Consider the following 26,627-nt stretch of genomic DNA (forward strand, 5'->3'; position numbering starts at 1 on the left):
CAAAGAAATGGCTGACCAACTAAATGCATACTTTGGTTCTGTCTTCACAAAGGAGGACACAAATATCATACCAGAAATGTTGGAGAACACAGGGCTTAGTGAGAGAGAGGAACTGAAGGAAAATCAGTATGAGTAGAGAAATGGTGTTGGAGAAATTGATGGGATTGAAGGCCGATAAATCCCTCGGGCCTAATGGTATGCATCCCAGAGTACTTAAGAAAGTGGCCCTAGAAATAGTGGATGCATTGGTGGTCATCTTCCAGGATTCTATCGACTCTGGAACAGTTCCTACAGATTGGAGAGTAGCTAATGTAACCCCATTATTTAAAAAGGGAGGTGGACAGAAAGCAGGGAATTATAGACCAATCAGCCTGACGTCGGTAGTGGGGAAAATTCTAGAGTCCATTATCAAAGATTTTATAGCAGAGCACTTAGAGAACAGTGGTAGAATCAGACAGAGTCAGCATGGATTCACGAAGGGGAAATCATGCTTGACAAATCTACTAGAATTCTTCGTGGATGTAACTAGTAGAGTTGATGAGGGGGAGCCAGTGGTTGTAGTTTATTTGGACTTTCAGAAGGCTTTCAACAAAGTCCCACATAAGAGATTAGCATGTAAAATTAAAGCGCATGGGATTGGGGGTAGTGTATTGCAATGGGTAGAAAATCAGTTGGCAGAGAGGAAACAAAGAGTAGGGATAAATGGGTCTTTTTCCGAATGGCAGGCAGTGACTAGTGGGGTACAACAGGGATCGGTGCTAGGGCCCCAGCTATTCACAATATATATTAATGATTTAGATGAGGGAACTAAATGTAATATTTCCAAATTTTCAGATGGCACAAAACTGGGTGGGAGGGTGAGTTCTGAGGAGGATGCAGAGAGGCTTCAGGGTGATTTGGACAAGTTGAGTGAGTGGGCAAATGCACGGCAGATGAAGTATAATGTGGATAAAAGTGAGGCTATCCATTTTGGTAGCAAAAACAGGAAGGCAGATTATTATCTGAATGGCTATAAACTGACGGAGGGGAATATGCAGCGAGACCTGGGTGTTCTCATACACCAGTCGCTAAAGGTAAACATGCAGGTCCAACAGGCAGTAAAAAAGGCAAATGGTATTTTGGTCTTCATAGTGAGAGGATTCGAGTACAGGAGCAGGGATGTCTTGCTGCAATTATACAGGGCCTTAGTGAGGCCACACCTGGAAGATTGTGTGCAGTTTTGGTCTCCTTTATCTGAGGAAGGATGTTCTTGCTCTAGAGGGAGTGCAGCGAAGGTTTACCAGACTGATTCCTGGGATGGCGGGACTAACATATGAGGAGAGATTGAGTCGGTTAGGATTATATCCGCTGGAGTTCAGAACAGTGAGAGGGGATCTCATAGAAACCTATAAAATTCTAACAGGACTTGACAGGGTAGTTGCAGGAAAGATGTTCCCAATGGTGGGGGAGTCCAGAACCAGGGGTCATAGTCTAAGGATACGGGGTAAACCTTTCAGGACTGAGATGAGAAGAAATTTCTTCACCCAGAGAGTGGTGAGCCTGTGGAATTCGCTACCACAGAAAGCAGTTGAGGCCAAAACATTGTATGTTTTCAAGAAGCAGTTAGATATAGCTCTTGGGCCTAAAGGGATCAAAGGGTCTGGGGATAAAGCAGGAACAGATTACTGAGTTGGATGATCAGCCATGATCATAATGAATGGCGGAGCAGGCTCGAAGGGCTGAATAGCCTACTCCTGCTCCTATTTTCTATGTTTCTTCTAGAGCTCTAAGTGGCAGAGATCCTAGAAGCAGTGGTCCATCTACTTTTAGCTGATTAATTATTGATTTTTATAGGAATACTAAAAGAAAAGTATTAGAACAGTGTTAAAAGGAAATGAGTATTAGTCAGTTCGGAAGTCAGAATATCACACTTTCATTGCAAGGCTCTGGAATTGAATCTAATACTTACAGAATGGGTGAAGGGTCTCTCTGATGTGCGACAATGCAAACATATTCAATACGATTTCCTCTTGCATTTTTTTCTAATCATAGCGTTAACAATTGATTTATGAGTGCATTTGCAAAGGGAATACAGTCAGCTACCAGCACAATTATTTCCGACTGTGGCCAAGACTTTATATTTTTGTGGCACTATATCATCCCACATAGTATGATGGGACATGGCTTGGCTCTTCATGGTCTGTCACAGAATGGGAGGCATAGCTTTTTGTTTCCCCAGTGGCTGAGCTGTCAAATTTGTACAATGTCAGTTCAGCTGTAAGTTAACAGAGACGGGGTAAGGAGTGAAAACTATGGAACATGTCACATTGGGCATGTTCCTAATAAGCTGTAATTTAGCCTGCTTCTATTGAGCAAGCCAGGTTAAAACAGTTTCCTATCAAACAAGCCATGCTGAAGAACTCTCATTGGGGAAGCCAGGCTGAGGCACTCTCCTACTGAATAAACCACCCTGATACACTCTACTATGAAATAATTTATCTTGTGCCACCCTTCTAGATCTCTAAGCTACTGTTAATAGAGTGGCAGAGATGCTGGAAGAGGTCATCCGTCTATTTTTAGCTAATTACTTATTAATTTTATAGGAATACTAAAAGAAAGTGATAAATGCTGACCAGAGTCAAAACAGTGGAATGGATGATGCAACTGGCCTTAGTGTACTGAACAGGGGAGGGTGAAAATGAACCAGGGTTCCTCCTCCAAATCACTCACACTTGACAGAAAGTGTTTATCTGGAAATTGGGTGAAAATATTGTTTACTGTGCCAAATATAGGAATAAGGCAGAAACATGCTAAAAGCGTGGTGAGAGGATAAAAGGATAGTCACCTGGAAAAAAAGCCACAGACACAAAACAACAGCAAGGAATCCTTTCAGTACTTCTGTAAGTGAGCTGTTAGAGAAAAGGTGAGAACCATAAAGGATATAAATTGGCTTGTGGCAGGGAATGAGCACAAGACAGTAAAAATTCTCAATGATTACCTCCTCCAAATATTCATAAAGGAAAACAAAAGTAAGCTATCCTCCCTAAATAAAGATAATATAAGCAGAATTAATGACTTTCATATAAATAACATGGAAACCTTATACAAGCAAAAAGTGCACAAAACAACTAAATCCCGGGGTACATCGAAGCCCCTTTTGCCCTCTCAGATGGATGTAAAAGATCCCATGGCACTATTTCAAAGAAAAGCAAAGCTCTCCCTGGTGTCCTGGCAAATATTTCTCTCTCAATCAGCTTAACTAAAAAACAGATTATCTGGTCATTATCACATTGCTATTTGTGGGACCTTGCTGTGCACAAATTGTCTGCTGCATTTCCTACATTAGAACAGTGACTACACTTTAGAAGTGCACCATTGGCTGTAAAGCACTTTGGGATATCCCGATGTTGTGAAAGGTGCTACATAAATGCAATTAAGTAATCCTCCCTCCTGCCCACTCTCTCTCCCCTTCTTCCCTCAATTTGTGAGGTTTTGACGGGCACTGGCATGGTACCAGTAGATTGGGAGCAAACTGACATGGTGTCACTTTCAAAAAGTGAAACAACACAGGTGCAGGCAACAATAGATTCATTAGTCATTCCTCAATATTGTGTAAAATAATAAAACTGATTATCAGGAGTAAGCTTGAGAATCATCTGTACAATAATAAGTTAGTAAATAGTGGTCAATATGGATTCAGAAGGGGAACAGTGTGCCTAAATATCTTTCCTGATCTTTTGAGGAAGTCCCATCCCAAGTGGGGCACGAAAATCCCTGTGATATAAGATTTTCAAAAGACATGTGACAAATTTTCACATCGAAGATTAGTTAAATTCAATAGTCAGATTTTGGAGTAAATCTTGTGAATGGATATTAAACAGGCTGAAAGACAGAAAATAACAAGGACTTGTTAGAGGAGTCAGTTTAGGTGGTAAGAAATGCTGAGCATGATACTGAAGGAATTGGGACCATCACTGTTTCTAATTTACATCAGTAACTTTGATCCAAAAGTCTCAATGCAAATTGGTCAAATTTCATATAATACCGAACTAGGAGAGGCAGTGAATTCAGATAAGGCAGTCTAGAAATTACAAGCTGAGTTTTTAAAAAATGTGTGTGTAGAACAATGGCTGATGAAACGTAATGCAGGTAAGTGTAAAGTACTGCATTTCGGAAGGAAGAATATTGTTTATCCTCCATTAATCATGTTGAACTAGCTGAGGGGTAAATTCAGAGAAACTTACAAGGCTTAATAGACTCAATGCTTAAGATGTCCAACTGCTGTAGAACAGCAATCTACAAGGCAAAGTATTGCAGATTGGCAAATTCTAAGGTCCAGGCCTACCTGCTGAGGAACACACGAAAGCTTGGGGCAGCCACTGCAAAGTTTCAATGGAGAAAGGCACCGTGTGAGGCCCTCCTATCATATTACACCAAGGGGCTGGAACCTGTGTAAAATCCGAGATTGTTTGACATGAAATGTAAATGTACATTATAAATATAACCTGTAATGGCAAGTGTAGTGAGGCACCTCATGTACTGTATTGAAATAAACTGTATTGCATTTTATGTAATATTAAATATGAACTGTTATGAAATGTACTTTTATAAGGGCGGCGCAGTGGTTAGCACCGCAGCCTCACAGCTCCAGGGACCCGGGTTCAATTCTGGGTACTGCCTGTGTGGAGTTTGCAAGTTCTCCCTGTGTCTGCGTCGGTTTCCTCCGGGTGCTCCGGTTTCCTCCCACATGCCAAAGATTTGCAGGTTGATAGGTAAGATTAGATTAGATTAGATTAGAGATACAGCACTGAAACAGGCCCTTCGGCCCACCGAGTCTGTGCCGACCACAAACCACCCATTTATACTAATCCTACATTCCTACCAAACATCCCCATCTGTCCCTATATTTCCCTACCACCTACCTACACTCGTGACAATTTACAATGGCCAATTTACCTACCAACCTGCAAGTCTTTTGGCTTGTGGGAGGAAACCGGAGCACCCGGAGAAAACCCACGCAGACACAGGGAGAACTTGCAAACTCCACACAGGCAGTGCCCAGAATCGAACCCGGGTCCCTGGAGCTGTGAGGCTGCAGTGCTAACCACTGCGCCACTGTGCCGCCCCTAGAATTGCCCTAAATTGGCCATTATAAATTGCCCCTAGTATAGGTAGGTGGTAGGGAAATATAGGGACAGATGGGGATGTGATAGGAATATGGAATTAGAGTAGGATTAGCATAAATGGGTGGTTGATGGTCGGCACAGACTCGGTGGGCCGAAGAGCCTGTTTCAGTGCTGTATCTCTAAATAAATAAAATAAAGTATATTTTTGGAGGCAAAAAAATCAAGGCAAAGAGATGCTAACGTATATAGAAGAAAACAATAGTGGTCGTGTCTTACTAATTGGGGAGGTCGTGTCTTACTAATTTGATTGAGTTTTTTGAGGAAGTGACGAACATGATTGATGAGGGAAGGGCGGTGGATGTTGTCTATATGGACTTTAGTAAAGCCTTTGACATGGTCCCGCATGGCAGACTGGTACAAAAGGTGAAGTCACACGGGATCAGAGGTGAGCTGGTAAGATGGATACAGAACTGGCTCAGTCACAGAAGACAGAGGGTAACAGTGGATGGGAGTTTTTCTGAATGGAGGGATGTAACTAGTGGTGTTCCGCAGGGATCAGTGCTGGGACCTTTGCTGTTTGTAGTATATATAAATGATTTGGAGGAAAATGTAGCTGGTCTGATTAGTAAGTTTGTGGACGACACAAAGGTTGGTGGAGTTGCGGATAATGATGAGGATTGTCAGAGGATACAGCAGGATATAGATCGGTTGGAGACTTGGGCGGAGAAATGGCAGATGAAGTTTAATCCGGACAAATGTGAGGTAATGCATTTTGGAAGGTCTAATGCAGGTGGGAGGTAAGCAGTAAATGGCAGAACCCTTAGGAGTATTGACAGGTAGAGAGGTCTGGGCGTACAGGTCCACAGGTCACTGAAAGTGGCAACGCAGGTGGATAAGGTAGTCAAGAAGGCATACGGCATGCTTGCCTTCATCGGTTGGGGCATAGAGTATAAAAATTGGCAAGTCATGTTACAGCTGTACAGAACCTTAGTTAGGCCACACTTAGAATATTGCGTGCAATTCTGGTCGCCACACTACCAGAAGGACGTGGAGGCTTTGGAGAGGGTACAGAGGAGGTTTACCAGGATATTGCCTGGTCTGGAGGACATTAGCTATGAGGAGAGGTTGGAAAAACTCGGATTGTTTTCACTGGAACGACGGAGGTGGAGGGGCGACATGATAGAGCTTTACAAAGTTATGAGCGGCATGGACAGAGTGGATAGTCAGAAGCTTTTTCCCAGGGTGGAAGAGTCAGTTACTAGGGAACATAGGTTGAAGGTGCGAGGGGCAAAGTTTAGAGGGGATGTGCGAGGCAAGTTTTTTACACAGAGGGTGGTGAGTGCCTGGAACTTGTTGCCAGGGGAGGTGGTGGAAGCAGATACGATAGCGACGTTTAAGAGACATCTTGACAAATATATGAATAGGAAGGGAATAGAGGGATATGGGCCCCGGAAGTGCAGAAGGTGTTAGTTTAGGCAGGCATGAAGATCAGAGGGCTGAATGGCCTGTTCCTGTGCTGTACTGTTCTTTGTTTTTGTTCTATAAGTTAGAGGAAATCATGCTCAAAGTGTAAGTGCTCTGATCAAACCACACATCCTATACGGTGTCCAGTTCTGGTCACTGAGATAGAAAGGAGGCATTCCAGCATTGCAGACAATACAGAAAGCTAGAAGATTGATTCTTGGAATCCAGAGGTCTGAACCATGAGGAATGTCAGAGAAATTTGGGTTTTAAATGGGCGCGTCACTGTCTTCAGCTCAGATCTGCTGTCAGATCACAGGCTAATGAGCATCTGCGACCAGTTCTTTTTTTTTTTATTTCCAAAATATACTTTATTCATAAAAATCTGTAAAAATTACATTGCCAAACAGTTTCCAAACAGCACGAAAAAATACAAACATTGCAAAAGAGATCAGTTTCTTTCAATAATGTCATGAGTTTCTTCCCAACCCTTCCGTTTCACAATTGTCATGTCAATTACAGTTTTACATTTACAGCAATTGAGAATATTAACGATACAGTTCGAGGGGTTTCCCATGGTTCCAGCCCCTCAGTCCAGCTTGGTGGGGGAACCTTACACTGTGGTCTTTCCCCATTGAGCCTTTGCTGCGGCTGCCCCAAGCTTTAGTGCGTCCCTCAGCACGTAGTCCTGGACCTTGGAATGTGCCAGTCTGCAACATTCGGTGGTGGACAACTCTTTGCGCTGGAAGACCAGCATGTTTCGGGCAGACCAAAGGGCGTCTTTCACCGAATTGATAGTCCTCCAGCAGCAGTTGATGTTTGTCTCGGTGTGCGTCCCTGGGAACAGCCCGTAGAGCACAGACTCCTGTGTTACAGAGCTGCTTGGGATGAACCTTGAGAAAAACCACTGCATCTCTTTCCACACCTGCTTTGCAAAGGCACATTCCAGGAGGAGGTGGGCGACCGTCTCTTCCCCACCACAGCCAACGCGGGGGCACTGTGCGGAGGGGGCGAGACTTCGGGTGTGCATGAAGGATCTGACGGGGAGGGCCCTTCTCACCACCAGCCAAGCTACGTCTTGGTGCTTGTTTGAAAGTTCTGGTGTTGAGGCATTCCGCCAAATGACTTTGACGGTCTGTTCGGGGAACCATCCGACAGGATCCACCGTTTCCTTTTCCCGTAGGGCCTTGAGGACATTCCGTGCAGACCACTGCCTGATGGACCGGTGGTCAAAGGTGTTTTTCCGCAGAAACTGCTCCACGAAGGATAGGTGGTACGGCGCCGCCCAACTGCATGGTGCGTTCCGCGACAATGTGACCAGGCCCATCCTTCGCAACACCAGGGACAGATAGAACCTCAGCACGTAGTGACACTTGGAGTTTGCGTACTGGGGATCTACACATAGCTTGATGCAGCCGCACACGAAGGTGGTCATCAGGATGAGGGCCACGTTGGGTACATTTCCCGCCCATGTCCAGAGATTTGAACATCGTGTCCCTCCGGACCCGGTCCATTTTAGATCCCCAGACGAAGCGGAAAATGGCTCGGGTGACTGCCACGGCGCAGGATTGGGGTATGGGCCAGACCTGCGCCACGTAGAGCAACAACGTGAGCGCCTCGCACCTGATGACCAGGTTCTTACCCACAATGGAGAGAGATCGCTGCCCCCACATGCCCAACTTTTGCCGTACCTTGGCTACTCGCTCCTCCCATGTTTTGGTGCACGCCCCGGCACTTCCGAACCATATCCCCAGCACCTTCAGGTAATCTGACCTGACGGTGAAGGGGACAAAGGATCGGTCAGCCCAGTTCCCAAAGAACATGGCCTCGCTCTTGCCGTGGTTAACTTTGGCTCCCGAGGCCAGTTCGAACTGGTCGCAGATGCTCATCAGTCTGCGCACGGACAGCGGATCCGAGCAGAAGACGGCGACGTCATCCATGTACAGGGAGGTTTTGACCTGAGTGCCTCCGCTGCCTGGGATTGTCACCCCTCTTATGCTCACATCCCTCCTAATAGACCAGTTCAAACTGGCCTCGGGAGCCAAAGTGAATCGCGGCAAGGGCGAGCAATGTTCTTTGGGAACTGCGTCAACCAATCCTTTGTCCCTTTCACTGTCAAGTCAGACTACTTGAAAGTGCTGGGGATATGGTTCGGATGGGCAGGGGAGTGCACCAAAAACTGGAAAGAGCAAGCAGTGATGGTGAAACAGAAACTGGTCATGTGGGAGCGACACTCCCTCTCCATTGCGAGCAAGAATCTGGTCATCAGGTGCGAGGCGCTCTCAGTGTTTCTGTACATGGTGCAGGTCTGTCCCATACCCCATTCCTGCACCATGGCAATCATCCTAGCCATCTTCCACTTTATCTGGAAATCAAAAATGGACCATGTCTGTAGGGGCATGATGTTCAAATCTCTAGATAAAGGAGGAAAAAACATACCCAATGTTGCCCTCATCCTGAAGGCCACCTTTGTCTGTGGCTGCATCAAGCTGTGTGTAGACCCTGGGTACTACGTGCTGAGTTTCTATCTGTCCCTGGCGTTGTGAAGGATGGGTCTGGCCACTGTTACGACCAGGTGAGAAAGGGGTCTAGGGTTCCCTCTCAGCCTTCACCTGGTCTTACCATAACAGGGTTTAATTTTAAACTCACTGTATTTTTAGCTCCCCCTTGGTGAATCCTTGTTCACCCCTTTTCAATTATAAGGCAAAGAAACGAGCACATACAGATTTTCTTAGGTTTAAAGAAGAAAAGTTGAAATTTATTAAACTTGAACTTAAACTCTAATTCAATTGACGCCTACGGATACATGACGTGCCCACGCTAGCAAGCACATTCAATACACACATGCAAATAGAGACAGAAAAGAGCAAAAGAAATAAAGTGGAAACGTTTGAGGCAATATCTGAAGACTTCTTGTTACGGTTCTTCGAGCTCACTGCAGAGTCCTTGATTGTAGGTAGATCCTGCTTTTTGTTGGTGCGGTGCCCAGTATTCTTCTTAAACCTTGTTCACTGTAGGAGACTTTTTTCTCTTGGGGTTCATATGTCTTCAGTGGATTCAAAGGCTTGTGAGAAAGAGGTGGGAGCAGGCAGACAGGAGAGATCTTCTCAGCTCAGGAGCAAACAGTCTTTCTGATCAAAGTATTTGTTCAATTCAGAAAAGCCCAGGTTGCCAAGCAAGTTAGTCATGTGACTAACTGGTCTGACCATGTCTTGGCTCTGTGGATTGTATCATCTTAGCAGGGCCTGGAATGTGCTTCCGTGCCTTCAATGTCTGGTGCTCAAAGTCCATTGTGGGTTAAATGGATAAGGGAAGTAACCTCTCTTGTCCCTATTGGTATATAAATGTCTTCAGCCAACTGTCTGGCAGCCCTTATAACAGGCCTTCTCAACTTCCCAGCAACAATTTTAAATTTAGTGTCCATATGGCAACATTAATATGCCTCATTCTTGGCAGGTGGGGCTCTAGCATGACACCACATTGTTGCGGAACACTCCATTCAGTTGGACCGTGCTGTACCACCTATCCTTCATGGAAAAGTGTGTACAGAAAAACACCTTTGACCACAAGTTCATCAGGCAGTGGTCCACACGTAACATCCTCAAGGTCCTGTGGGAAAAGGGAGATGATGGATCCTGTCGGATGGTTCACCTAGCAGACTATCCATTTGGGAGACTGCCTCATTGCCAGAAATTTCCAACAAGCACCAAGACATAGCTTGGCTGGTGGAGAGAAAAGCTCTCCCCATCAGTTCCTTCCTGTATGCCCGGAGTCTCAACACCTCCACACACTGCCTTCAAGGCAGCTGCATTAGGGAAGAGACCATCTTCCACCTCCTTCTAGAATGTGCCTTTTGGAAAGCAGGTCTGGAAAGAGATGCAGTGGTTTTTGTCGAGGTTAATTCTGAGCAGCTCCGTAGCACAGGAGTCTGTGCTCTACGGGCTGTTCCTCGGGACACACACTGAACAAACATCAACTGCTGCTGGAGGACCATCAACTTGGTGAAAGACACACTTTGGTCTGCCTGAAACTTGCTGGTCTTCCAGTGCAAAGAGTTGCCCATGACCGAGTTGCAGACTAGCACATTCCAAGGTCCAGTACTATGTGCTGAGGGACACACTAAAGCTTGGAGTAGCCAGTGCGAAAGCTCAATGGGGAAAGGCCACTGTGTAAGGTCCTCCCACAATAGTTTAACAAGGGGCTGGAACCTGTAAAAAAAACCCTCAGGCTGTATGCACAGAGAATGTTTGTGGTATGTAATGCAAATGTACCTTGTATATAAAACGGAATGGCAAGAGTTGTGAGGCAACTCATGTTCTGTATTGAAAGAATCTGATGTCTATTGCACTTTCTGAAATGTCAAATCTGAATTGTTTTGTCGTGTATATTTTTTACAAATTTTATGAGAGGAAAAAAAAGAAATGTGGGCTTTTCAGCCTTAAATGGGGATGACCGTATTGAGGGATATGATAGTAAATAAATGATCTGGAGAATGCAAGTTCAGAAAATTATTTTAAATTAAGTTATGGGAGTAGTTCCGGGGACACATGCCAAAACTAGTAAATAACAACTTTCGTTGTGTTGGGATTTTTCCGCACAGTTTGATGGAACGCATTTCTGGAGGTGAAAACTTGGCTGCTGCAATCGCAGGACTGTAAGGTCTTTCTGATGGGCCGAATGGCCTTCCTCATTACGACTGATCTTGTGCTCAGCTCCATGGCTGCATAGCTTGCTGATATTGTGTGCGCACGCAGTTAAAAAAGGAAGCATTTTCATAGCAAACCTTTTGTTGTTTGTTTATAAGCACAAGCCGATGACATAATTCACATCAAATCAAATCACCAGTGCATGTGTTTGCAATGTCAGTGTGAGAAAAGGCTTACAGCTCTCCTCATTCCCTGAACAAAGATTTTCCAGATTTTGTTCAGGAATATAGTGTCCCTTTTATAGTAAAATATGCACCAAACCTAAATTGGCATAGGTGAACTGATGCTAATTTATTAGCGCAGTCGACTGAAAATGTAATTAGTTCAATAAATTTGAGGTTAAGTGAGGATTCACTACACATATATTCCCTTTAAATAGTCCCATTTCACTTGCCTGTTCCATTCGTCTTCAAAATGTTGAAAAATAATCTTTTCAAGGAAGTGTTACTGTGAACAGGAGCAGAATTCAATGTGTTCAGGAACTGCAATTCTCATTAGGCACCTGAGGGAATAGCCACTGCTCCCAGTAACAGCAAGGTAAGAATGCCTCATCACCAGAACTTTCAAACAAGCACCAAGACGTAGCTTGGCTGGTGGTGAGAAGGGCCCTCCCCGTCAGATCCTTCATGCACACCCGAAGTCTCGCCCCCTCCGCACAGTGCCCCCGCCGTGGCTGTGGTGGGGAAGAGACGGTCGCCCACCTCCTCCTGGAATGTGCCTTTGCAAAGCAGGTGTGGAAAGAGATGCAGTGGTTTTTGTCAAGGTTCATCCCAAGCAGCTCTGTAACACAGGAGTCTGTGCTCTACGGGCTGTTCCCAGGGACGCACACCGAGACAAACATCAACTGCTGCTGGAGGACTATCAATTCGGTGAAAGACGCCCTTTGGTCTGCCCGAAACTTGCTGGTCTTCCAGCGCAAAGAGTTGTCCACCACCGAATGTTGCAGACTGGCACATTCCAAGGTCCAGGACTACGTGCTGAGGGACGCACTAAAGCTTGGGGCAGCCGCAGCAAAGGCTCAATGGGGAAAGACCACAGTGTAAGGTTCCCCCACCAAGCTGGACTGAGGGGCTGGATTCATGGGAAACCCCTCGAACTGTATCGTTAATATTCTCAATTGCTGTAAATGTAAAACTGTAATTGACATGACAATTGTGAAACGGAAGGGTTGGGAAGAAACTCATGACATTATTGAAAGAAACTGATCTCTTTTGCAATGTTTGTATTTTTTCGTGCTGTTTGGAAACTGTTTGGCAATGTAATTTTTACAGATTTTTATGAATAAAGTATATTTTGGAAATTAAAAAAAAAAGTAAGAATCCGTCAGGGGCACAGCAGGCAAACTGGCAACTATGTTTGTACCTGCAGCAGAAATCCCACTCGGTGACAAGCAGGGGTCTCGGCTAGAGTCAGACTGGGACTGAGGCCCAAGTCTGTTAATAGTAGACAACAAGTGCTGTGAGTTACAGATTGTATTTCCTAACCAGGGAGAATTTGAAAGCTGCTTAATGACCCGTTAGCACTACCTCCTGCACCTGAGACCTGCCGCTGACTCCGCCTCGGGCACCAGCCCCTTTAAAGCAGCTCATTGGTGTTCTCGGTCACACTGCCTGACTCTACTCCAATTGGAAAGCTCCTCATCTTGTAACAAGTGCACCAGAGACGGGAGGAGCGCAGTTATTGAGCACCGTAGCTTCTTGGAAGTTTGTTAGTATAACGGATTAAATGGCTAATGCTGGGCTTGAAATTTTGGGGGTTGCCCTGGGAGTGATCGGGTGGCTGGGAGCCATCATAACCTGTGTCCTTCCCATGTGGAGAGTGACCGCTTTCATTGGAAACAACATTGTGGTGGCGCAGATTATCTGGGAAGGTCTGTGGATGAACTGTATTGTTCAGAGTACTGGGCAGATGCAATGTAAGGTGTACGACTCCCTGTTGGCTCTCTCCCAAGATCTCCAGGCTTCCAGAGCTTTGACCGTTATTGCCATTGTGGTGGGAGTCCTGGGCATCCTCGTCTCTATTGTGGGAGCTAAGTGTACCAACTGTGTGGAAGACGAGGCGACTAAAGCCAAGATTATGATCGTAGCTGGAATTACCTTCATCCTTGCTGGGTTGATGACCCTGATCCCAGTGTCCTGGTCAGCGAACACCATCATCAGGGATTTCTACAACCCGCTGGTGACGGACGCCCAGAGGAGAGAACTTGGAGCCTCCTTATACATCGGTTGGGGAACCTCGGGTCTGCTCCTCCTCGGAGGGGCTCTGCTCTGCTGTTCCTGCCCTCCGAAGGATAAGTACGCGCCTTCCAGAGTGGCTTACTCTGCCGCCAGGTCCACAGGTCCCAGTGGGTACGATAGGAAGGACTATGTGTGATTGGAGCATCAGCCAACTGCCCTTCAGGGTCTCATCAGTTTTCTGAACCCTTTAGAAGTCATCGCTCTGGGGTGAATCCTATCTCAGATTTTATTGTCTTTTTAAAAAAAAACATTTTAGATATTGCTTTCTTTCAACTTAAATCATTTGTTAAACTCGAGGTAAAATGTCGTGGACTTGTGTGTGTCTGTGTGTGTGTATATATCGGTTTGGTGCATTTCACGAGTTTAGCAGAATTAGTGTTTGATTGTGACTCTTGTATTGTTGTCTCCTTTCTCTTTGGGGGGTTTTCTCTCTCAGCTGGGATGTGGCACCGCCCCTGGTCTCGTGAATCCGGGAGCATGTCAAGAACCCGGGTTTGTGGCTTTGTGATTGACATGGGGCGGCACCAATTAAAAAGTAACATTACTGGAAATACACAGCACTAACATGGGAAAAGAGCAAGAACCTGTGAAAAGACGCTACTGCAACACTGCTATGCATTTCCAGAATGTGCATTTTTTCCTTTATCAATGAGTAACAGGGGGACTGTACTGAGGGGCCGGAGAGTGTGTGTGGGATGGGAAACCAGGAATCATTTTAGTACAAATATCTTCACGCTTGTAAAATGCATGTTAATGAATAAACTTTACAGAAACACACGTGGGCCTCCGAGTTCTTTCCAATGACAAGATCCTGTGGAACTGACGAGCTGGGATTAGTTGAAGTGGGAACAAAGAGCTCCGTTTTGTAGATTGTGTGTAGACAGACCAAGGGATGAGGAGATGTTTGTGTTTCTTTAGGCGGGGTTCGGGCTCCAGAGGATCCAATAAACATTCTGTGTGTATCCTGAGATTAAATCTTCTAAATGAGTAAACATGTTTTAACGTTTTAGTGGGATGCAGGTACCAATAATAGCTAAGTCTGTAGGTATGGTAACTTCCAACCACCCCACCCAGTCAGCACTTCTCCCTATCTCATTATCTACATTCCAGGGAGATGAGTCCAAATTCAGAGTAACTGGCTGTCAGCTCTTATTTATGTTTACTTCAGAATATTGAAGTGAGAGACTGCAACCCCAGTTCTATCCTCTCCCTTTGTTTCCTTCACTCTCCATTCCTCCTGTTTCCCCGCCCCCTTTTGTCTTTCTTAGCTTTTCTATTTTAGGTTATTGCTTTCCTTCTGCCCTTCCCCCCCCACCCTTCCGCCTCTCTCTCTCTTTCTCTCTCTCCTCTTCCCTATTGATCATGTCTTCCATTCCCTCCTCTTATCCTGTCTCTTCCCTTCTAATTCCTCTTACTCACTTTTATCTCTTCTGCTCTCCTTCATTTTATTCATGCAGTCTCTCCACCTCTCCTTACTTCCCTTTTCTGTCTTCTGTTCTCAATCCCCCTCTTTTCCATCTGTTATATGTATTACATAGAATTTTACAGCACAAAGGGACAGGCCATTCAGCCCAACAGGTCTATGCTCCATGCGAACCTTCACCAACCTTAGTTCATCTCATCCTATCAATTGCTTGTATTCCTTTCTCCCTCATGTACTTATCTAGCTCCCCTTACATGCACCTTGCTGTTTTCCACTCTTCCTCTCTGTCTCTTCCCATATCTGTTCCTCCTTTCTTCCCTTTTTGACAGGGCATTTGAAGGTGATGGTGTACCTATGCCATTGGTGTTTTTGCCTTTCTCAGTGTGAGAGGTTATGGGTGAAAGATGCTGTCAAAATAAGTTTGCTGAGTTGCTGCATCGCACCCTGTAGGTAGCACATACATCAGCCACAGCGCACTGGTTGTGGAGGGGGTGGATATTGAGTCCAGTGACAAAGATGTCAATCAAGTCAACTCTTCTATCCTAGATGATTTTTCTACAACCAGCATTGCTGGCCATGCTGACCTACAGTAAGAGGTATAGGGAATTCCCCACCCCCACCCTGTGTCACTGGATATTGTGGGGACCTTTCGACAGGGATTCTCACAGGGTCTCCTGTGGGGAATATGATCCTTGAAATATGGCGATCCTTTAATCGTGCTTTATCCTGACCTTGGGTGTCCAAAGTGACAAGTGTTTCCTTCCCCAGGACCAACATCCTTCATCTTGATAATTGCAAATGTTCGCCACCTAAAAGCCATTGCCATAGCGTTAGTGCTTGCAGGCGAATAGACTCCAAGGGTGATCACTTGAATGGCGAGATCTCAGTGTTTCACTCATTTCCTAGAAGTACTGAGCTCCATCCAATTGGTATAAATGAATGAAACACATGAAGGAATACTGTAACAATTGCCATTACTACCTAATGGTTGACCCTGGTTAGTTCTACTGTTTCAGCCCTCACTCACAGATAGCAGACTCACCGGAGACAGAATATCGTGGATTTTAATTCTGTTCCATAGATTTGAGCACATAATCGAGCTTGACACTTCAGTACAGTACTGAGGGAGTGCTGCATTGTCGGTGTTGCAGTCCTTCAGATGATAGGTTAAATTGGCGCCCTATCTACCGTCTTGGATGGACCTAAAAGATTCAAAGAAAAGAGGCATTCTCTTGGTGTCGTGGCCAAAATTTAATCCCTCCACCAACATCACTAAAACAGATTATCTGGTCATCATCACATTGACGTTTGTGGGACCTTGCTGTCTGCAAATTGGCTGCTGTGTTTTCTAAAGTACACTTCACAAGTGTTGCATTGGTTGTAAAGTGCTTTGAGATGTTGTGAAAGAAGCTTTAGGAATACAGGTTTTTTTCTTGCTGGACCTCTCACTGTAATAGTAACTGATAGTCGGAATTGTTTCCTAAATTCTCCTGCGTTGTGTTTGACTTTCACCATGTGCAGTTGTTTTTAATGTGTCAATGCTATGAATAATAAAAGCACAAGCACAGCCCCATGAAGGTTCAACTATAGCTGAGCTAGTTCTATCTGTGATAGTATTTCTTTCTTTTGGTTTGCTTTTCATTGAGTCATATCTTAAGCACAATAGATATGGGAGGGTTTCAACATTAATTTGTCCTTCTCCACACTAGTGCCTTCAAGCATCACCTGTCTGCATTTCTTTAAGAGATGTCTCCTGTTAAATGACTCTGAAACCAAAATAAAAGCCCATAGGAAACAACAGCGAGACAACACATTCCTTCAAGATGCCAGTATTCGATCTGACAGCTCAATGCCAATGAAATGCTGAACCACACAAACCCAACCAGCTTAGTAGTTGTGGGTTCTACAACTCATCTCGGTGCTGTGGAATCAGCCTGGATTCCTGCTACTGATCATTATCCAGTCAATCCTGCTGGAACACGTGAATGCACATTAGTGCCTTGAAATCCTGCCATGTGATATTTAGTAACACTTTTATGAAATTCTTCTGCCTACTATTTAACAGAACACCTGCAATTTGATTGTAGACATGAACCATTTTATGTTAAATGGGTTAATGTTTCCTGTGAAATTGCAGAGAGAAAAATGACACACCTGGCCATTCCTGATATTGTACATTTTAAGGATTTCAACCAGCAAGGTTGAGCAAGGTAATGATGTCTCTCTGTGCAGACTCACGCACTTGGGTAGGTTTCCGTAGAGCTGCTGGAACTACAACCCAGCAAAGGTTGGTGCCATCAGGGGTGAGGTGAATTTGAAGGAACCATGTAGGTGCTTTATTAACAGTCAAGTGAGCCCAATCCCATGAATGGAATGGGGTCCTGCCCGAGGGTTTGACATTAATGCCACCAGGTTGTGGGTTGTGTATTTATAAGGGTCACTTGTTATGCCAGCTTACAGTTTATTCATAGCAGAAGATCTCAAAACATATTATGCGATCTCCCCCACCCCGTCCATGCACCTCTCCTGAAAACTAAGTTTTAAAAATGATTTTGCTTGAATTCCAGGACAGTGGGATAGCAAGAGGCCATCCTGAGAAAACGATTATGGACATTATTCAGAATTCTCAGTTTTGAAGGGATTGGCTTGCTTCCCTGAAGAGCCAATTAGGATTGAATTTCTTTGACCTTATTAAGTGACCCAAATGCTGGGCTGGTTTAACTATATGACTGGTTAACATGAAAGTTCACATTGTGGAAGAACCCTAGCTCCACAAATGACCAATGGGAATAACAAATGATTCAGACGCTGACCTGATGACTCAGCTGGTGAATGCACTGTCCAGTGTGAAACTATATAGTCGAGGATAGGGAAAGGCCATTCAACCCATTGAAAAAGTTCATCCTCTGCTTCCTAACTCTCCAGTCTGTAATCTTCCAAGTAGTTATTTCTCTTTCAATAAATAAATTCATTCTGATAACTGATGTAAATTATTTCTCACTCATTTACACATTGGCACCTAGTCCCCCTTTCCTTTATACTTTATCAGTATTGTTGCTCTTCTTTGCACTCTTGCCAATGCTTGTGTATACTCTTTGTGGCTTTTTAACCAGAATTGAACACGGTATTCCAAATCAGGAATAAACTAAAGCGCAGAGACTCAGTAGGTCCCTGGTTTGTATTGAGTTAGGTGATCTCAGTGACTCAACCAGGATGGCAATGGGTTGACAATAGATGGCAACTGGTTTCATTACCCTTGGGCGAGACAGGATGGAAACTGAGCTCCTGATAGCTAATCCAATTTAACATGTAGATAAAACTCACTAACCAGCATGAATTTAGATACACAAAGATGCCAACATGGCAGGACCCAAGATGGAAAAAGTTAGTGTAACTATATTGTATGTAATTAATTACATAATAGTGCTCTGTTGTGTACATGACAATGCATTTGTTAAGCATTGAACATTGAGATGTTCCAGAAGTACATCAGAAATTCACTAGGTTGTTGCCTTGTAGGAGGAAATGCAAATAAGAAGAAAGATGGGAAAAATTGGGTTAGTAGCTGAGACAGAAACTATGGGCTGAATTTTATGCCGCCCCAGTGGGTCGGATGGTGGCGTGGGGGGGTATGTAAAACTGTAAAGAGGCTCCGGGAGGCCTTCCCACCCCGCCTCCGCCTCCGCCTCTGGCCAACTTTACGGTGGTCGAGCAGTGAGGGAAAAGGGCCCACCTGCCCGAGGTCAATCAAGGCCCTTAAGTGGCCACTTAAGGGCTCTCACCCGCCTCCATGGGTATTTTACCCGTGGCAAGCGGGTGTGCTGGGGACATGAAAGGCTGCCCAGCGATAGCTGCCGGCCTTTCCGTGTGTTGGGGGGCCATGGCAGTCGGGCACAGGGTGCCCGATTGAGGGCTGCCCCCACTTCCCAACCCACCCCTGGGACCCAGGATGCACACCCCCCACCCCCCACCCCCAATGACTACTCTTGCCTCGCTGCCACAACCGATCACCAGCCCCCCTCCCCACACCCGGCGAGGCAAGCCCAACTTACCCGAAGTCCTGGCTCCATGGTGTCGGCTGGGCTGCAGTCCCAGCAGTGGTCACCACTCCCGGTGGTGCTGCTGGGACTAAGGGCTGCCGGCCGGCAGCTCACTGAGGCAGGACCTTCTGCCTCAAGTGGGTGGAAGGCCCGCCTCGGGACAATTACAACCCGGGGACTTTTACCTCGGTGACGAAATCCCGTCTGCCTATGATAAAATCCAGCCCTATGTCAACATGTAAGATTAGAATGAATAGCTGAATGAAGGAAAAGGAGTTGAAGGGATATGGGAACAAGGTGGGTAAATTGTGATTGCAACTATTTGCTCACAATGGCCGAATGGCTTGTTCTGTGTTGTAGCTTCTATGGATTTCTATACAGAATCCAGTGACTCTTGCTGGAAGGTTCACGTATGTGGCTATGGGATAAAAATGCATCAAACTTGGATTTTATTCCCCTACTGGTTGAATAACCTGCCAGCACTGATCAACTTGTATTAATGAACATCCCAGGTGCTGGGCCTAACAAATCTGGCAAATTTATGTTTGGTGTTGCCGGCAGCTGTGCAAGATCCATACGCCAGAATCCAGGATCACGGGCATGGAATAAAATTGAGTTTGGAGTTATGGGAGGAATTTGTAACAGATAAGAGAATTCAGACCTCACTCTAAATGTTGCTGAGCCTCTACTTGGATCTAACACGTTACAGATTTGATAATGTGGTGCTGTACTCAGTTAGTGACAGAACACTGACCCCATGATACATTGTTCCTTCGGCGTTGCTGGGTCAATATCCTGGAATTGCCTGCTTAACCATGACAACAAATTGTATTATATAGTGCCTTTAACATAATAAAACATCCCAGGGTGCTTCACAAGAGTACTACCAAACAAAATTTGGCACTAAGTCACATAAGAAGATATTAGAGTAGATGTCCAAAAGCTTGGTCAAACAGGTAGGTTTTAAGGAGTGTCTTCAAGGAAGAAAGAGGAGTGGAGAGGTTTAGGGAGGGAATTCTAGGGCTTAGGACCCAGGCAGCAGAAGGTATGGCCTCCAATGGTGGAATGATTAAAATCGGGGTTGCTCAAGAGACCGGAACTGAAAGATCACAGATATAATACCATCGTGGAGCACCATCACCACTCGGACTGCAGCAGTTCAAGGAGAAAGTCTCACTACCATCATCATTTCAGGGCAACAGAGGATGAGGAATAATTGCCACTTTGTCGATGTCATGCACATTCCAAAAAGAAATAAAAATAATAAGAATAATTGATTTGTTCTGGATTTTGATCTCTGGAAAAGTTTAGTAAACCTCTTGCTGAGGTACAGTTCCATGGGAGCCTGCAGCCCTTTAGTATCAATTCCAGGTGGCCATTCTTTATGAGTGAGGCAAGGCAATTTAAAGGCTGAAATTATGAGGCACAGGCCAAGTAGAGAGCTACATCAGTGTAGCGCAGCCTTGAAATTTCTGTCCTGTTGGTTTCCATTGTTCAACAGCTTACTATCACAGTTGAGTCTGTGTCCTGTGTTCACCCATGCGGTTTCCAGCTGGATAGCGATCAGCAGGAATCCAGGCTGATTTGTTTTTTCCCTCTACCCTAATCAAATTGTAGACCCTTTCCTGTTTGCAATCAGATAATTCAACATAGGCTCGGGATCAAATCTGGTATTTTCTGCTCCGTATAGTTTAACTGTGGTGCTTTGCTGAGGTTTATTGATCCATACCTTGCCCTCTGTCCTACTCTGCATTATATGGGTTTGACACAAACAGAGCTTGAAAACAAACTGACAGGCAAGGAGCAAGAGTGTTGGTTTTGATTCCAGTGCAAAAGTATAGTAGAATACAAATCATGACAGTGATTCTTTCTCCCAAGAGTTCCTGATCCTGGCTTTCTCAAAAGGACATATGATTTAGAAGCATTGAAAGCACATGCGTAACATCACTCAACCATTACTCTTTGATCAGCCTAATCTCTCCTAATCATTTTCAACCTTGGTTGTATCGTGCACCATGGGTCCTGGGTTTATATGAATTAAAAAAAAACTGGGAAGCGAGTCCCTCACCTTCTCACTGGTGGTTACAGAGCAGTAGAGTGAATAGGCTAAGTGTCAAGTACCTTTCCTCCTCCTTGAGTCATGGGAACATTTATGGATTATGTTTACTGAAAGTGAGGAGGAAATACAAACACTGTTTAATAAGGAGGATGAATGACTTGAAGTGGAATGTAACCCATGATCCTATGTGCAGTTTTGCTTGAATGGAATACAACTTACTGTTAGCAAGTGCAGGATTGGCAAATTTACTCAATGATTGCTGCAGTTCCCTGGTCCCTTCTTCAAGAGACTAACTCTTGTTGCAATGGCGTTCCACCATCTGGTAATTTCATCATTTGTCCATTTTTCATGTCTGTGTCTAGACAATGGCTATTTGTAGGCCATTTGACTTAAAGGGGATTTATCACAACCGTCTCTCTCCCAACATTCATACATATGCAGAAGTTAACCAGATAGTAATCAGGAACTGTAGCTCAAGGACCCTAAGAACCTGGCAGGGGAGAGACCATGATCAGTGGCCTTTTGATCCTGTTCCAGGTAGGTTTTTGAGTAAAATGGCTGTAATCAATTCTAGAGCTTCAGGCCAGGGAGTGCGTAACACCTTTCGGGTGGTGGCGAAGGATAATGAAGGAGGTGCACCGATTGACCGTACCTTCTTCTTCAAGAAATTCCTTAATGATTGCTGTGGATTCCAAGCTGTGGACATCTTCTGCCTGCAGGACTTCCCCAACAGTGGATATTTTGACGCGACGCTCAAGAATGTGGCGGGATGCATCAGGTTCCTGAAGGTCTTCAAGGAGAAGGGAAACCAGGTGCTGCTGTCCATCCTCACAGTCGAGCCACTCTTCATGCTGCTGTTGCAACGTGACCGGGTGGTGACAATCCACCTCTATAACCCCTATGTTCTTGTCGTTGATGTACTCACCTTCCTAGTCAGGTACATCGAGGTGGCCGGCAGCAGCACTGAGGTCAAGGACCCATTTGGGATTTGGACCAGCAAGCGGCAGGTCAAGGTGATCTTGAAGGTCGATGCCAACGGAGCCATCATCCATCCTCCCTCCAGCTTCGCTATCGGGGGAGGTCGAGGCTTCTTGGTCTATGCGGGGTAGCCCAGAGTTTGTCGCACCTGTGGCAAATCTGGTCACCTGGCAGCTAACTGCAGCACAGTCGTCTGCAAGAAGGAAGGCCATCAGACCAAGGACTGTAAGCAGAGTAAGTGCTGCAACCTGTGCGGTGCGGCAGGCCACCTCTACAAAACCTGCCCCAAACGCTGCCTCAGTTATGCTCAGGTGGCAAGGTCCAAGGAAAGGCCAGAAGAAGGAACAGCAAATGCGTCTGGTGCTGGGAAGGAGACAAACAACCCTCTCCGCAGCGAGGAAAGTCTACCTGAAAAGGAGAAGAAATGGGAGGCAGCTGAAACCAGCGACCCAACACCTACCCCGTGCCCGGAAACCCCTCCTCTACAGACAGAATCAGTGGAGGAGGAGGCAGCAGATGGACAAACAGGTCAGTGGCAGTTGGTACAAAGGAAAACCACAAAGAAAAAACCTCCAAAAACAGAACAGGCCATCACCCAAACCAGTGGCAAGAGGAGGCTACTGTCTGAGACACTACGGCAGCTTCTCCTCACTGGACGAGGAAGGGCCGGAACGACAGCACCTGCAAAAGAAGCGGCAGAACACAAAGGAGCTGGAAGATAAAGCCACCCCAGCTCCGGGGCACTGGAAGCTGTGATGGGCCCAGAATGCTCCAAATCCAAGGTGCCGAACCTAGCAACATGCCCAGCGCATTCCAGCTCCGGGATACCGGGAACAAAGAAGCGTCAGGTGCAATCTAGCTCTGGGAAGCTGGGAGCAGTGATGTCTTCGAAGAGGAACAGAGGGGAAAGACACCAACAGCAGAGAACAGCCCAAGCCTTGCTGCCAACAAGAACCCTCCCTACACCCCCCACCCCCCCCCCCCCCGATGTCATCCCAGCGGAACAAACCCTGCATGAGAAACCAGAAGGGATTTCTCAGCCCAACGAACGTGAAACAGCTTGTGTACACTATGGGTATGCAGGAACATAGCGAAGGACTGGGACTAGCAAGGACAAATGCTGTGGGAACCAACAACTAACTTAAAAATGGGTATAAAGATTGCTTCAATTAACGTGGGTAGCATTAAATCCACTACGCGATGTGTTTCAACCATGGACTACCTCACCAAGGTCAAAGCCAACCTATTGTTTCTGCAGGAGTGTGGAATACCACACCTCAGCAGCTACAGGGAGTGGTTGCGATGGTGGTCCCACGGGCCATCGATCTGGTCAGGGGGTAATGATGCCCATTCCTCCGGCCTGGGTATTCTGCTGCGGGGAGGTAACTTCACCATCTCCGAAGTTAAGGAGGTGGTGGGCGGTCGCCTCCTCGTAGCAGACGTAATGTACAACAACGCTCCGCTCCGGTTGATCAACATGTACGCCCCGGTACAATGCAGCGAGCGGCTGACCGTCTTCCAGCAGCTCCCACTGCTGCTGGCGACGTCCAGGCCGGTCATTCTAGGTGGTGACTTCAACTGCATCATCAATGCAGCTGGACGATCCGGCAGAGACGACAGCAAACTGGACGCTACATCCAGATTCCTAATGGAATAAGTAAAAGATGCTAAGCTGCACGGCGTCTTCAGCAACCCTGCAAACGGAGCACAGCGTAGATACACATGGTCAAGATTGGATGGGTCTGCCAGTTCCAGGATTGACTTCCTGTTTGTGTCCTGTGCTGTCACGGTCATATCCACCAACATCAAGCTGGTGTTCTTCTCTGACCACTGCCTCTTACTGGCCGACTGTCACTCACAGGACGACCAGCGGGTTGGCAGGGGGACATGGAAGCTCAATGCTACACTGCTAATGCCAGAGAATGTTGAGGAACTCAAAAGGGATTACAAAGGTTGGAGGACTGTGAAACCCCTCTTTGCCTCCCACCAGTGAACTGGAGACTCAATCAAGGAGAACATCAAGAGGTTCTTTATCTTCAAAGGTGTTCAGAGGGCGACAGAGAGAGACAGAGGGAAATGTCCCGACTCCAGAAAAGTATGCAAAATCTGCTCCGGCTGCAGTCGATGGGGGTCGAGGTCAAGGTGGATCTCCAAGAGGTGAAGAGCCAGCAGGCCTCGCTCTTTGCCACGGAGGCCTCCAAGATCATCTTCCATTCCAGAGTCCGCACCATTGAGCAGGATGAGACGTGCTCGCGTTACTTCTTCCAAAAGGTACACAGAGAGAGCTCTGTGATCAGCAGCTTGAAGGAAGAGGATGGCTCAGTAACATCTTCGCAGTCTGACGTACTAATGATCAGCAAATCCTTTTATGCTGGGCTGTACGATGTGAAGCCCACAGACAGCACAGTTTCCCAGTCCTTCCTGTCATCTATCACGGAGGTCTTAGATGACAGCATGAGGGATAGTCTGGACAAACCGCTACCTCTGGACGAGCTGACAAACGCCGTCAGGTCCTTCGAGAAAAATAAAACTCCCAGAAGCGACGTCTTACCGGTTGAGTTGTATTCGGCCCTGTGGGACTGGGTTGGCCCAGACCTACAAGAAATATACAAGAGTATGCTTCTGGCCAGCATCATGTCAGAATCAATGAGGGAAGGCATCATCCTCATCTACAAGCGGAAGGGGGAGAGGACAGAAATCAGAAATTGGCAGCCCATCTCACTGCTTAATGTTGACTACACGATTCTGTCCAAAGTCAACTCCAGTCAGGTCAAGTCTGCTCTGGAGTTGGTGACCTGCACTGTACGCAGCAGGAAGATCTCTGACAGTCTCGTGCTACTCAGGGATACAATCGCCTATGTACGGGACAGGAGGGTGGACACCTGCCTCATCAGCTTGGACCAGGAGAAGGCTTTTGACAGGATTTTGCACACCTACATGATGGACGTGCTTTCCAAAATGGGGTTTGGGGAGGGAATCTGCAATTGGATCAAACTGCTCTACACAAACATCAGTAGCGCAGTCTCAATCAATGGGTGGGAATCGGAAAGTTTCCCGATCCAATCTGGAGTCAGACAGGGCTGTCCTCTCTCCCCGGTCTTGTTTGTTTGCTGTATTGAACCCTTTGCTGAGTCTATTAGGAAGGATACGAGCATAAGAGGGGTGACAATCCCAGGCAGCGGAGGCACTCAGGTTAAAACCTCCCTGTACATGGATGACGTCGCCGTCTTCTGCTCGGATCCGCGGTCCATTCGCAGACTGATGAGCATCTGCGACCAGCTCGAACTGGCCTCGGGAGCCAAAGTCAACCACGGCAAGAGTGAGGCTATGTTTTTTGGGAACTGTGCCGACCGATCCTTTGTCCCCTTCACCGTCAGGTCAGACTACCTGAAGGTGCTGGGGATTTGGTTTGGAAGGGCTGTGGTGTGCTCCAAAACCAAAAACTGAGCATTTGGAAGCAGCAATCTGTCTCCATTTGTGGGTAAGAACCTGGTCATCAGGTGCGAGGCGCTCACGTTGCTATATGTGGCGCAGGTCTGGCCCATACCCCACTCCTGCGCTGTGGCGGTCACCCGAGCCATTTTCCGCTTTATCTGGAGATCTAAAATGGACCGGGTCCGGAGGGACACAATGTTCAAACCACTGGATAAGGGCAGGAAAAATGTACCCAATCTCGCCCTCATCCTGATGACCACCTTCGTGTGCGGCTGCATCAAGCTGTGTGTAGAGCCCCAGTACACAAACACCAAGTGTCACTACGTGCTGTGGTTCTATCTGTCCCTGGTGTTGCAAAGGATGGGTCTGGTCAAATTGCCGCGGAACGCTCCATCCAGCTGGACTGTGGAAAAGTTTCTGTAGGAAAACACCTTTGACCACCAATGCATCAGGCAGTAGTTTGCACAGAATGTCGTAAGGCCCTACGGGAAAAGGAGATGGTGGATCCTGTCGGATGGTTCCCCCGAGCTGACAGCCAACATCATTTGGCAGAATGCTTCACCATCAGAACTTTCAAACAAGCACCAAACAAGCCCTCCCCGTCAGATCCTGCACGTCTGGAGTCTCGCCCCCTCCAGACGCAGCCCTCGAGGTGGCTGCAGTGGGGAAGAGACGGTTTCCCACCTCCTTCTGGGATATGACTTTGCGAAGCAGCTGTGGAAAGAGATGCAGTGGTTTTTGTCACAGTTCATCCCAAGCAGCTCTGTAACACAGGAGTCTGTGCTCTACGGGTTGTTTCCAGGGACGCACACAGAGATAAACATCAGCTGCTGCTGGAGGACCATCAATTCTGTGAAAGACACTCTTTGGTCTGCCCGAAACTTGCTGGTCTTCCAGCGCAAAGAGTTGTGCACAACCAAGTATTGCAGACTGGCACATTCCAAGATCCAGAACTACGTGCTGAGGGACGCACTAAAGCTTGGGGCAGCCAAGGCTCAATGGGGAAAGACCACTGTGTAAGGTCCTCCCACCAAAGTGAACTGAGGGGCTGGATCCATGAGAAACGCCATGGGCTGTATACACCAAATATGGTTTTGCTGTAAAAGTGTACCTGGCAGGTAAAATGGAATGGAAGAGTTGTGAGGCAACTCATTTCCTGTATTGAAGAAAACTGATTTCCTTT

General features: G+C 46.3%; 1 protein-coding gene across 1 annotated transcript; it reads left to right on the top strand.

Annotated features, from left to right (window-relative positions):
• Positions 1 to 12,859: 12,859 nt before the first annotated feature.
• LOC137346630 (claudin-3-like) lies at positions 12,860 to 14,286 on the top strand. Its single transcript, XM_068010235.1, has one exon. It carries the CDS (start codon positions 12,998 to 13,000, stop codon positions 13,643 to 13,645), a length of 648 nt encoding a protein of 215 aa, XP_067866336.1. The 5' UTR covers positions 12,860 to 12,997; the 3' UTR covers positions 13,646 to 14,286.
• The last annotated feature ends 12,341 nt before the right edge of the window (positions 14,287 to 26,627 follow it).

This window comes from Heterodontus francisci, chromosome 30 (genome assembly GCF_036365525.1).
Source record: "Heterodontus francisci isolate sHetFra1 chromosome 30, sHetFra1.hap1, whole genome shotgun sequence".
NCBI classification, from domain to species: domain Eukaryota; kingdom Metazoa; phylum Chordata; class Chondrichthyes; order Heterodontiformes; family Heterodontidae; genus Heterodontus; species Heterodontus francisci.